Genomic DNA, 14,211 nt, shown 5'->3' with positions numbered 1-14,211 from the left:
ACCATTGGTCTTGAGCAGATGGTGCTCAAGACCACACCATTTGGGAAGACAACTGATTTTTATAAATCAGTACTTTGTGCACGCACACACACCCATTATCCAATAAGCTAATTATATCACACACACACACACACACACACACACGCAAAGAATCTGCCACACGGTCGAAGGGGGGATGGTGGACACGTGCTACCGAGTGGACACTCGGTAGCGGCGCGCTACGAGCGCTACACAGAGTGGCGCGCTACGAGCTTGTAGGTCTGCTATTTTTGAAAAATCGTAAAAATGCGGCACAAATCTTTGAATACATATTCTTTCAGAGCGAAAGTTTTTTATTTTATTTTTTTTACGTCAGGTCAAAATGGCTTAACGCACCCCTCACCAACCTTATGTCTAACCAATGACTAGTCTAAACTAAGTATGCACCCCAGAAAGGGCTGTGAGAGCAGAATGGGTGCAGTAGAGGGACTGCTGCAGCCTCCCCTCCCCTACCCACAGCAGTGCTGCAGCCTCCCCTACCCACAGCAGAATGGGTGCAGTAGAAGGAGTGCTGCAGCCTCCCCTACCCACAGCAGAATGGGTGCAGTAGAAGGAGTGCTGCAGCCTACCCTCCCCTACCCACAGCCTCACCTGCACTAGGAGCGGAAGGGCCCCCTGCGTTCAAAACATGAATACTTTACAGCTATCGACCGCATAGTATGTTGTGGATCAGATGAGAGACGCATCTAGGGCAGGCTGCTTCCAGATTATCCGATTATCTGCAGATGTATCTGATCCAACTGGCCGACCAGGGTTATTGGTGTTGGTTATTGGTGTTATTGGTGTTTAACTTAAACCGAAAGAGATACTCATACTCATGCATGCTGCCCTGGGCCCATGCTGTGTACCACTATGCAGAACACCTCAAATAGGACGAAAATGACAGGAGTGTCACATTACAGCAACTGTCGTCTTATGTATCTTTTTATTTTTGTACCTTATGAACTTTTTCAGTTCAGCTAAATGGATTATAGGATGAATGAATGAATTCATGACATAGCGGTGAAAGAAAGATGATTTTACATGCAATTATATGTCATCAGTTTCAGTTGAGTTTTACAGCGTACATTTCAGTGTTTGGTTTTTCTTTCGTTTTTCTTTTAGTATCAGTTCAGTCAGATAACTCACGAATAGATTTAACCAATATTATAGAATCAGAATACAAGTGTGCATATAATATACTATCTTGGCGTTCGGCTCTGCTGCAATTTTCTTCCTGCTCGGCACAACTAAACACCATCATTAAACATAAAGGGAGATAGATATACAATAACAATCCCCCATGGGGAACAGAAATAACAGAGCCCACCGGTGGTGCTGGGGTGGCGGTGGGAGCAAACGGTGCATAACAACAACCAGGAACCATATGCAGAGGAAGGCAGGAAGAATGCATGCAGTCTAGAGCCAAATTACAATACCCAAAATCTCGGCCACTCGCTCACTCACACTCGGTCACTCCAGCATGGCAAATTATGGTGAAATTGGTGAGCTGGCGAAATATGTTACCATATTGTGGACTTCACAACTTACATGGAGGTCTTTAAATACGTGCTTTTAATAGCTAGATTGAACTCTGTTAATTAACAAACTGCAACGATTTACATTCGGCACTGACGTTATGTGATCTCCATGCTGGAGCGAGCGAGTGTGAGCGAGCGAGCGAGCGAGCGGCCGAGATTTTGGGCAATGGAATTTGGCTTAGGTGAGCTTAAATACCCGGGCCTAATTGGTCAGCTGACTGCCACATCAGCGTATGACGTGTGGGTCTTGCAAACACTGTATATACCCACGTAGAAATGCAGCATATTAACCCCTCGAATACATTAATGTCCCTTGAGCTCGAGTATACAGTACCTGACCTGAACTAACTCTGCAAGCTACGTATGAGTATCTCTTTCGGTTTAAGTTAACGCCAATAACCCTGGTCGGCCAGTTGGATCAGATACATCTGCAGATAATCGGATAATCTGGAAGCAGCCTGCCCTAGATGCGTCTCTCATCTGATCCACAACATACTATGCGGTCGATAGCTGTAAAGTATTCATGTTTTGAACGCAGGGGGCCCTTCCGCTCCTAGTGCAGGTGAGGCTGTGGGTAGGGGGGGCTGCAGCACTGCTGTGGGTAGGGGAGGGGAGGCTGCAGCAGTCCTTCTACTGCACCCACTCTGCTGTGGGTAGGGGAGGCTGCAGCACTGCTGTGGGTAGGGGAGGGGAGGGGAGGCTGCAGCAGTCCTTCTACTGCACCCACTCTGCTGTGGGGAGGGGAGGCTGCAGCACTGCTGTGGGTAGGGGAGGGGAGGCTGCAGCACTCCTTCTACTGCACCCATTCTGCTGTGGGGAGGGGAGGCTGCAGCACTGCTGTGGGTAGGGGAGGCTGCAGCAGTCCCTCTACTGCACCCATTCTGCTGTGGGTAGAGGAGGCTGCAGCACTCCCTCTACTGCACCCACTCTGCTGTGGGTAGGGGAGGCTGCAGCACTCCTTCTACTGCACCCATTCTGCTGTGGGTAGAGGAGGCTGCAGCACTCCTTCTACTGCACCCATTCTGCTGTGGGTAGGGGAGGCTGCAGCACTCCTTCTACTGCACCCATTCTGCTGTGGGTAGGGGAGGCTGCAGCACTGCTGTGGGTAGGGGAGGCTGCAGCAGTCCCTCTACTGCCCTGGGCCCCCCACCCCCTCATACAACACAAATGGTGTGTCAAACCATGTGAGTCCCATTGGAAATGCATTGCGAGCTTGCATCAGCTATACATCTCATGCATAAGCCATACATCAGTCTGTTGCGAAGGTAAATGGGTGTATCGCCACATCTTTTGTCCTCATCATCCAAACTGATGTTCGTTGATCGTTGAGTACACTGAACTTCCCCCGAGATTATCTCACCATCACGGCTAATAATGACAACTGTTTTTAAATGTGTTATGAGCACGGGTCGTGGCCCAGATGCATCTGACAGCTCTCTCACTCTATCTCTCTCTCTCTCTCTCTCTCTCTCTGCAGGTGTCCTGGCTGGGCATGACAACCGTTGTAGCTGCATTGGTACGACTGAAGACGGCATGGCTGTGGCAACAGGGTCCTGGGACAGCTTCCTCAAGGTCTGGAACTAGTCTGAAGGTAAGCACCACTCTCTGCATTCCTCACGCAAACTTTTCACCCGCCAATCAATCACTAGGACTTAAGAATTACAGTATTACAGAGTTTTATTACAGAGTTCAATCTCTCAGTATCACCAACATTTTTAAAACTCCCTTAATTAACCACGTGTTCCATGATTTATTTTTTTATATGCTTAAATCAGACTTCTGAATAACAGATATTAAGGGGGAAAGAAACCAAGAGAGACATTGTGGTGCATTAGTCTCAGTGTTGTTACTTAAGTAACTAGTTACTTTCAGTAATATTACTTTTTTACCAGTAAAGTAACTAGTTACTTTTACATTTTGAGTAAAAATGGCGGTGTGCGGGTCTCTCCTCCTTCTCTAAAACGTTTGCTGCTCTGCCAGGACCTGTACGCACCTGCTAAACCGGGTGTGCGGAAGTCATCTCTCTAATGATGAGTAATAATATAAAAAGATATATTTACTATATTTACTAGTTACTATTTTCACCAGCCTGTGGGTTTGAGTGTTTATTTATAATGGTAGACTGTAATAAGTAATAAGTAAGTAGTTACTTTTGGCAGGGAGTAAAAGTAAAGTAATAATATAACTTTTTTTTTTAAAGTAACTAGTAATAATAGTAGTAATTTAATTTAGAGTAACTTTGACAACACTGATTATTCTACGTAGTTGATGGATATATTGAAATAGCTATGTTTCTATGTCGGTCGTTCTTCAATTTTTCAAAAATAGCAGACCTACAAGCTCGTAGCACGATATGAGCTTGTAGATCTGCTATTTTTCAATAGCTAAAGCATAACATAATGCTAACACCAAAAGGGGTTCCCACCCAAAATGGGTTAAGACCATGTGGCCTCACTGCTACTCGCCTCCTATAGTGAAATGGCTGTGAGAACAATCTCTGTCAACAGATATAGTCTTGGGTTACTTCTCAGACAACATTTCTTTTGTTTGTCCAATACTGTTACTTTTCAGGAAATGGACAAAATAACCTGTGTTCCAATGGCTCCAATGTATAGTTATTATTTAGTCACAAGCTCTCAATACATGTCATGTAAAAAACAAACAGACATATTTAACCACTTTAACTTTAGCTTTCCACATTTTTCAAACGCTAGCTTGTTGTGAGCTTGTAGATAGTCTATTTTGACTCTTTTTGACACTCTTGCAGAGTATTAATTTAACCCATTTTGGGCGGGAACCCCTTTTGGTGTTAGCATTATGTTATGCTTTAGCTATTGAAAAATAGCAGATCTACAAGCTCATAGCGCGCCACCGAGTGGCGCGCTACGAGCTTGTAGGTCTGCTATTTTTGAAAAATCGAAGAACCACTGACATAGAAACATAGCTTTTTCAGAAAACTGTCAGGATGTAGAAGACATTTTTAGAATCTGATCTCAGGTCAAAATGGGTTAAATATATAAAGATATAAAGGCTCAACAGCGAAGATATGTGACACAGTGGTGAACTTGATATATACTGTATTTTGGCCAGCCTTTCTTAGATGAGCTCATGATCCATAACAATTACTGTAGTTCTCGACCCACCCACTGTTAAGGACAAGGTGCACCAAATGGAGCCCAGCCTGTGTTCTGGCTTGTGCTGCCATCTGGGGGATGAAAGGGTGCAACAGCATGGACACTTGTTTTCATTGAACCAGTGTAATCTTTCAAGGTTTCTTTAGGCTAATTTATACTTTGTAGAACATCTACAACATATTTTCAACTCATTTCAAACCAAGCCTATCAATGCTCTTTCCAGTTGAAAATACAGCTTTTGTCCTAGTATGGCATGGTGACGCAGATGTTTTGACAACACATAAACTGGGCTTTTGTCACGATCCGCTCCTCGGACCGTGAACTTTGACTGTCCTTATTTAGATTTTGGACTTTAATATGTATTTCTGTCATTTCACTGTTTTGGATGTATTTGCGCATGTGTTCCTGACTGTTTCTCTTTGGTTTTGGTTTTCTGTTACTCTGTTGTTGCCCTGGTTTTGTGTATCTTATTTTGTAGTATTGTTCCTAGTGTTTCCTGTCTTCCTAGTTACTGTTAGTTACCTTGTCTAACCTACCTTGTAAATTGTCATTGTTTCCACCTGTGTCCTTTTAGTCCCCCAGCCTATCCTAGTGTTGATTGTATTTTGGTTCCACCTGTGCCCTGTTTTCCTGTGTGTATTTAAGTCCTGTGTTTGCAGTGTGTTCTTGTTGGTTCATAGCTCCCTGTTGTGTGAGTTCCTGTATGTTTTCGGTGATGTTTCCTGCCTTCTTTGCCCTGTTTATGGAAGAACCTCAGTTTATTTAATAAATCCTTCTAAGTTTATTGCTCTGCCTGCTGTCGCCTGCATTTGGGTCCACATCCGTACTCACTCCTGACAGCTTTACCCTTTTCTCCGCTGGGGGAATAGAATCTTCATTTCTCATTACTTAGATTTTTGCAACACCTGCTTGATATATTATGACTTCTCCTGGTAATTTATGTTTTAGAGATCTTATACCAATTCCTTTTTTCTTTTTTCCCCAGGTGGCGTTCAGACTTCTTTGAGTGGAAGACCATTCCGACATCACAACGTTCGATTTCTATTGCATATCCAATCTCCTCAAAACACCCACGATACTGACTCCAACCCCCACAACCCCTCACAAGAACCAATGCCACAGACACAGACAAAACAGTCCTAGTCCACACTATTTATCCATAATGTATAAATGATAGATAAGGGGTCAGGACAACGAGGCCTTTTCGTGGAGGGGTCAGTCTGAAATTTGGACTTAGACTGTTTTTCGTCTGTGGTACTCATATTTATAATCTGATCTCAGGTCAAAATGGGTTAATGGCAGTGTCAGGTGACTTCAACCACGCATCACTCTCAAAGACCCTGCCCACTTTCTATCAGTTTGTGAGCTGCACTACGAGAGAGGACAGGACACTATTCTATGCAAATGTCAAGAATGCATATAAATGCACAGCACTGCCCAAGCTGGGTGGATCTGACCACAACCTTGTCCACCTCACATCCCTATACACACCCATGGTAAAACAACTGCCAGTGACCACTATGACAGTGAGAGAGTGGTCACCAGAGGCCAATGAGGTGCTGAGGGGTTGTTTTGAGGCTATACGGACTGGGGAGTTTTCTATGAGTTACACAGAGGGGATAGATGGATTGACAGACTGTATTACTGACTTATGTACAATTCTGTGTGGATGCTGTTGTACCCACCAAAACTGTACGTTGCTTTCCGAACAACAAACCCTCTTCTGGGTCACTGGTGACTTGAAGGACCTTCTCAACCAAAAGAAGAGAGCCTTCAAGGAGGATAAGTGAGGCAAAAGACACCTACAGGAGGAAGGTAGAGGAGAGTCTGGCACGGAATAATGTGCGGGAGGTGTGGAAGGGTCTTAAAGGACCACTTCACCACTTTTCAACCTATCTTCATATAAGGTCCTCACTAATAATCATGATAAAATGGCAAAAAAAAATCTACTCTGTCTGTGTTCATAGGATGGCTGTGGGAAGTTCAGAAACCCGGCCACCATGTGACATCATCGATGGGGAATCCAAACGAATAGAAACTGCAGGCTTTCTAGTCCTGAAAAGTTGCAATGCGAAAATGGAAGCCATCGTTCTCACGATAATAAAACATTTTTGTGAAAAAATATTGTTTAAAAAAAAATCGGCTTAACGATGATGTCACTGGTGGACGGGTTTCTGAACTGTCCACAGCCCTCCTATGAGACAGACTGAGTAGAAAAAAATTGTGCCATTTTATCATGATTATTAGTGAGGACCTATTATATGAAGATAGGTTGAAAAGTGGTGAAGTGGTCCTTTAAGAACAAGCCACAAGCAATCCACCAGCCGACCAGTGGAGGGCAATCTGGAGAAAGCCAATGAGTTCAGTCTATTTTTCAACAGCCTCCCCGTAGCCCTCCAGCCCATATCCCAGCACAACTCATGGTGCCACTCCCCCCACAACCCCTTGCAGGGCTTTGCAGGCCCTAAAATAATTAAAAATCACACCTGTGTGAAGTGGTGTAATAATATGATAGCATTCCATGGTCGTGCTCTGTGAGGAGGCCGGGTCCACGGTCACACTTGTGGTGGGCTCCGTGGAGGGGCCTGGTCCACGTCAGGTCCAGCTGGTCGTACATCACACATACATCACAGGTCCTCTCAAATTTTGGGTGGCTGGCTGGCTACTGAGGCCACAGTACGTCCGGAAACAAGTCCGACGTGGCAATGGGAAGCGCTGGAGTACCCCAGGGAACTGTTCTGTCACCTTTCCTGTTCATCATCTACACTTATGACTTCAGCTTCAAGACTGGAACATGCCATCTCCAGGAGTTCTCAGATGACTCCTCCATTGTGGGTTGTATTACGGAGAACATTGACAGAGTACAGAGGTGTGGTGGATAACTTCATCAGTTGGGCTGAACAAAATCACCTTCTTTTGAACATCAAGAAGACCAAAGAGCTGGTGATAGACACCAGACGGAGCAAAAGGACGACCCCAGTACCCATCACCATCCAGGGGGAAGAGGTTGAAATTGTGGACTCCTACAAGTTCCTCTGTGTCCACCTGAACAAACATCTGGATTGGAGAGACAACACAGATGCTGTCTACAAAAAGGGACAGAGCAGACTGTACCTCCTGAGGAGGCTCAAAGGGACAGAGCAGACTGTACCTCCTGAGGAGGCTCAAAGGGACAGAGCAGACTGTACCTCCTGAGGAGGTAAAGGGACAGAGCAGACTGTACCTCCTGAGGAGGCTCAAGTCCTTTAATGTGACAGAGCAGACTGTACCTCCTGAGGAGGTAAAGGGACAGAGCAGACTGTACCTCCTGAGGAGAGCAGACTGTACCTCCTGAGGAGAGCAGACTGTACCTCCTGAGGAGAGCAGACTGTACCTCCTGAGGAGGCTCAAGTCCTTTAATGTGTGTAGCATCCACTCCAAGGTGACTTGCAGGACAGAGTGAGCACCTTTAAGCCCTATCCACACCAAAGGGTCAAGCCGGTTTTAGCGTTGTCCCTGCGGAGTGATACGTCTGTTGCACGTTGACCCTAGTGATTCAACGCATGGAATTCAATGGCCCAAACCACACAAAAGGGTCAAGACGGTTTTAGCGGACCCAAGGAGTTGCATGGTGACCCTTTGGTGTGTTTAGGGCTTTAGTCGTAGGCTCACCTTCCCTCCGAGAATGAACATAGAGCGGTATACTCTCCTTCCTGCCGGCATAACACCGGCCTGTTGACTTGGCAAAGACGAGAATAAAGCATTAAAATAAACAGATTTAAATTGAAAGTTGTTATTGGAGTACGTTTCTTCTCAGCTTATTGGTGGCTGCCTAAAAGAACCCTAAAATGGGTTCTCATTTGCGTAATTCGAAAGATCAAATCATTTAGTTGGGCAGACTCACCTTTACACAGCGTAAAGGACTCACCTTTACACAGCGTAAAGGACTCACCTTTACACAGTGTAAAGGACTCACCTTTACACAGCGTAAAGGACTCACCTTTACACGCCTGAACCCGAGTGTAGGAATGTGGCCTGCATCCACACAAACTGAACAAGGAGCGGCAAACAAACCTACTCCGTCCGTGTACAATATGCACCATAAATATAATGGTGCCCACTGCCTAGTACTGCCTACTGGGTAACAGGAAACGTGTGGATTCTAGTGCCCACAAGTGCAACATACTTTATATCAATACTAAGACAAAGTCCAAACCTGTCTTTCTACCCAATGATGGAACAGAAACAAACTGATTTAACATTGAATGAAAAATGTGACTTGTTTGACTTGAACGTAATTACAAAGGATATCAAACAGTGTTGCGACATTCTAACTTCAGTGGAAAAGCCAGTGGAATGACACTCAACACAGTAAAGTCATCTCAAACTGCCTTTTATTACATCTTAAACTAGAAAAAGTGCCCTTCTGGGCACAGGTCTCCACCAGGAGGATAGGACTGTGTGAGATGTTTGGCAAAATGTTTAGGAGTAATATAAACAGGTTTTTTTGTTTGTTAGTTTTTTGCAACAATTTTCTTCATTTTGTTGAGTGCCTGGTGGCACTATAATAGGACAATGTGAAAAGGGTGCCATTTCTTCATACGCCTATAATGGCAATTGGATGATTTGAGGCATTTTCAAAAACCAACCTGTTGGTGGCGCTATAACAGGCCAATGTGAAAAGGGTTCCTCAGCCTAGTAAGAAAATGTGTGAAAGATTTCAAGTAAATTGCATGCTGCGTTCATGATTTGAGGCTTTTGTTCAAAACGGGGCAATCTTGCAAACCGTGAAAGCCAATTATAGCCAATTAGGATGAAATATCGGACAGATCCGACTTGAGCACATGACCATAGAGATACTGTGTAACGATTTGTGAGATTTTTGGACAGAATCTGGAGGAGTAATATAAAAAAAAGTGTTTTACAAAAGTCGGCCTCCTGGTGGCGCTATAAAATGCAGATGCGGAAAATGCAGGTCAAAGATTTGTCCTTGGCCTCTAGGGAGTGTGCATGCAACGTTTCACGCAGATCAGTGCAGTTTTACAGTCCCATACCCTTGGTCTCTTCCGGGCTGACACCTAGAGGTACCCATCAATGTCGTTCAGGCCAAAAGTACCTCTGGTAGCCACACCTCTGATGGGTGGGGTTTAGCCTTAAGGGGTGTGTTTTTTTCACCCACTGTGTAATATAATAAATGGACAGTAGGTGGCAGTAGGACAGAGGCCACAGCAACTATACATTCCAGCTAAGTAATTTGCACTGCAGTTTTAGGGATTGTCATTGCTGCTGTCAAGGAGTGAAACAATATACCCATACTCAACCTTTTAATTTTAATTTACCGTAGTATCTCATATATATATATATATATATATATATATATATATATAGTTGTGGAAATGTAGATCTGCTGTTTTCAAAAGATTGAAAACTTTAAATGATACATTATGCATAAAGTGTATTTTCTACTTTTGTTTTGTATGTTAAGTACATTACATCTGTAATACAGTTGTGTATTCTTATGACATTAATTTCATTTATATATTATTATAATTAGTTAAAAGCAGGCTCTGTACCCAAAAATGCCTGTATTTAGCCTGTCCTCAGCAAGTGGTCACAATTTCAAACTGCCAAAAAAGTGTCTAATACTGTCACAATCACATAAATATACATACTAAATGAATGTCCCATTTTAGAAAGAAATGTTATGCGAAAAACCTTCTCAAGATTGGTAGTTAAGACCTGTGTCTACAAATACATCCATTTCAGTGAGGAGATGGAACTGGTTATTCTGCTTTTAGCACTATGGCCAGGGCACAGGACACATTAATGCATGGGGCTTGCTATTGTCTTTATACCTGGGGGGGACACTTGATCTTGTGAAATGATCTTGTGGCAGGCAGGCGGCAGGCTGATAATTTTTTGTCTTGTGTAAAAGTACAAAAGTATTGCTATCAAAGTGTACTAAAAATAACTAGAAAGTTGTTGTTGCAAATGTTAATAAAATATTCAATCAGTGTGTACTTTGCAAAGTAGAGTCAACACAGGAGACAAATGTATTACTATGATATATGATAATATCATGTCATTTTCACAGTTGTGTACTTTACAGTAGAACTAGCTAAACACAGATACCACTTATCATTTAATGTAATGGCTCTGCATGCTTTGTGTGTGTATTTGATTAAAAAAAAACACAAAGTTTGTCTGCTACAGCAAACAAACCAGTGAACCAACAAAAAAGAATGGAATGGAACAGCTCCATCTCCATTAGGCCCAGTGTTGGGCAATATTACTTAGGAGAGTAATATGTTTACTTTACTTATTACTCCTTAGAAGTAGTAATAATATTACATTACTTATTACTTGGAATCAAGAGTAATATAGTTACATATTACTTTTCAACCGGGCCCCTTCCACCCGCTAAAGAACACAGTCTGTTTAGCCAGCTCCTTTTACAACTGAATCCAATTCATTGGAATAAGAAGTCTCCAATCAGCCAAACTGAATAATTGCAGCATGTAAAACAAAATATTCAACAGTCTCTCATCTCAGTGAATGAGTTTCTGCCGACCGGAAGCGTTCCGGCGGCCCAAACTGAACGCGGAAGTGTTGGCTGCATAGAGCCCATTGGGAAGGCTGTAGGCTGAGGAAACTGGTTATACTGCCTTTAGCATGGCCAGGCCTAGTGCTCAGACACCTATTAGGTGTTAGACATTAGGCCTGCAACCCCCCCCCCCACACACACACACACACACTTGCTTGGCACAGGTAAACGGCAGGGGGAACCTAGTAATTTTAGTAATTATAGTAAGACAAAGTATTTTAGCAACTTAGTCTTAGTGTTACTTTTAGTAGCAAATTTATTTCTGATTTAAGCTCGGTCTTTGAACAATCCATTGAACTTTAGGCCTGCCTAGGCTGCTTAAACTATCTAGTCTTAGCCAACTAAAAATGAACACTGGCATAAAATAAACTAAAACATAATTTCTCAGACTCTTCAACAAAGATGGCAAAAACAAACATTATTTGTTCTGTACTTAAACAAATTGTATAATATAAAACACTGATTTTAAAACTTTGGCAAACTATTGCAAACCAGCACTACAGGCTACTTTGCAAGGGCAAAAATAATGTGGGAAATTCTCTCTCTCTCTCACCACTGATAGAAAAAGAAAAGAAAAAACATTTCCCCACCCCCACCATGCAGGCACCTCTGGCTGGAGGACCATGCGTCCCCAGACTGCTGCTGTACTTTTAATTATTATAATCATTTTGATACTTTTTACTTTTACTCAAGTAAATGGTGAATTACGAACATTTACTTGTAACAAAATAGTTCTACATTGCAGTATTGATACTTTTACTCAAGTAAAAACATTTAGTACTTTTTCCACTACTTGGTTTTAAGTTAGTTTAAAGGGGTATTTGTTTTCTCTTTAAAACATGTCTGGGGTCTACTCAGGTTTTTGAGTGAACCCCATACAGTTTCTCTGTGTAGGGCCAGATAGCACTAGATAGATACCATTATTCTCAATCTCAACTCTCAATTCTTATATTAATCGATCAACTCTAAAGCAAAGCTTGTGAAGCTTGCTACAAGTTGGTTTTTTTTATATAAGCAACCAAGCTTCAAAAACAATTAAGCCCAATACGGCAACATGCAACTATAAGTTTTCAAGCTACTTTACAGGGAAACTAGATGGGCATAAATGGCTGATTGCAGTATTGATACTTTTACTCAAGTAAAAACATTTGTACTTTTTCCACCACTGAAGAATAATTTGTGTAAAGTTCTACAATAAGCATTAGTGAAAGTCTTTTTACTTGATTAAATTTTTTGCTTGAAAAGGAACCTTGTTTATCTCTCTCTCTCTGTCTGGACAAAGAATACACACTGAAAAAGCCTAGGTGGGCTGCAGGGGGTAGCCAGCCACTAGCCACAGGTTGAGAGAGAGAGAGAGAACTTTTTTTTTTCCATTTCAAGTTTTCAAATACATACAAATATTTTGAAAATAGCAGATCTAAGCTCACACTTCATCGCACCGTGGTGATTGTGAGCTTGTAGATAAAATGGCCAAATTGTGTATAGGGCTGAAGTTGTTAATGTGTGTTTTATTTACTTCTACTCCACTACATCTCAGAGGCAAATATTGTACTTTTACTCCACTACATTTCATGACATGACAGTCAGGGGTAAATATAAACTGTTACTGACTTACTCCTGATGACATAACAAAACCATTGACTTAGGACAAAAAAAATCTTATTTTGGCCTGCATGGTAAACCAATTAATTTAAGTTTTTATATTTAAATGATATTAAGAAAGTCACCACTCACCATTCCACAGTGGTGGAAAGTAACTAAGTACATTTACTTAAGTACTGTACTGTACAATTTTGAGGCATTTGTACTTTACTTTAGTATTCATAATTTCCAATACTTTTACTTCTACTCCACTACATCTCAGAGGCAAATATTGTATTTGTACGCCACTACATCTATTTGCAAACTTTAGTTACTAGTTACTTTGGAGATTTTGATTATTATAAAAAAACATGCATTAACCACTTCCTCAGTATAGTAGACTATTTATAAATAGCCGATCTACAAGCTCACAATACGTCGTGATGTGCTAGATTATGAGCTTGTAGATTTGCTATTTTCAAAAGATTTGTATACATTTGAAAACTTGAAATGGGACATTCTTAAGTACACTTTGATACCAATATTTTGGACTTTTACTCAAGTAAATGTTGAATACCGGACTGTTACTTGTAACAGTATGTATTTCAATGTATTTCTATATTGCAGTATTGATACTTTTACTCAAGTACAAAATGTGATACTTTTTCCACCACTCCACTGCATATTGCAAGCTATACTCAGTGCAGCTCTGCTCATCATGGCTTGAAGCCACCTGGTGGTTGAATGGCCACTCCACACATTAAAATAAACCTGTGGGTGTGGCTGGGAATCTGGGGGTGGGTCTGTGGGTGTGTCTAACAGAGGTACCTTTGGGTCCTGATAAATGTCACTTTGAGACTGAGGAAGAAAGATATGGGACCCCACTGTAGGTAAAAATGTGAAAAGCTGCCTCATGGTGGCGCTATAACAGGCCGTTCTGGAAAATGTGGGGCAGAGGTTCATCGTTGGCATCCAGGGAGTGTGTGTGCAAAGTTTGGCATCGACCGGGTTAACGGTGCCGGAGATTAGCTGGTAACAGACGGACGGAAGGACGGACACACACACACACGGACACACACACACACACACGGACGGAGTGCAAAACATACTTTCTCCCCATGCCTTCGGCCTGGTGGAGACAATAACAGTACATTTTAATATAGTTTCTATCTTGCATCCAGCTTTCGGTTGTACACTGAGTGACTGACTTTAAAATTAAATACAAAAGGTGAAAAGGGAAGAGTATGGGGTGCAGAGCTCTACAGTTATTATGGAGAAAGAGAGAAAAGGAAAAGGGGAATTTAATTATGTTTGTTTTTTGTTTTTTATTTGTTTTGCCAACTCCAGGCCTAAC

The 14,211-nt window shown here is 42.3% G+C and overlaps 1 protein-coding gene across 2 annotated transcripts in view; it reads left to right on the top strand.

The window, feature by feature from the left end:
- The window catches only part of LOC306937461 (guanine nucleotide-binding protein G(I)/G(S)/G(T) subunit beta-1-like), a 28,060-nt gene extending 22,262 nt beyond the window's left edge, over positions 1 to 5,798 (top strand). For both annotated transcript variants that reach the window (XM_079521230.1, XM_079521229.1), the window contains exons 10-11: positions 3,037 to 3,150; positions 5,679 to 5,798. In XM_079521230.1, coding sequence (XP_079377356.1) covers positions 3,037 to 3,143 — 107 coding nt within the window. In that variant the 3' untranslated portion in view covers positions 3,144 to 3,150; positions 5,679 to 5,798. The remainder of the gene's footprint in view (positions 1 to 3,036; positions 3,151 to 5,678) is intronic.
- Positions 5,799 to 14,211: the final 8,413 nt, after the last annotated feature.

This window comes from Electrona antarctica (genome assembly GCF_951216825.1).
Source record: "Electrona antarctica genome assembly, chromosome: 2".
Classification (NCBI taxonomy): Eukaryota; Metazoa; Chordata; class Actinopteri; order Myctophiformes; family Myctophidae; genus Electrona; species Electrona antarctica.
Note: the sequence above shows the minus strand (reverse complement) of the source record. Positions and strands in the feature narration are given on the sequence as shown.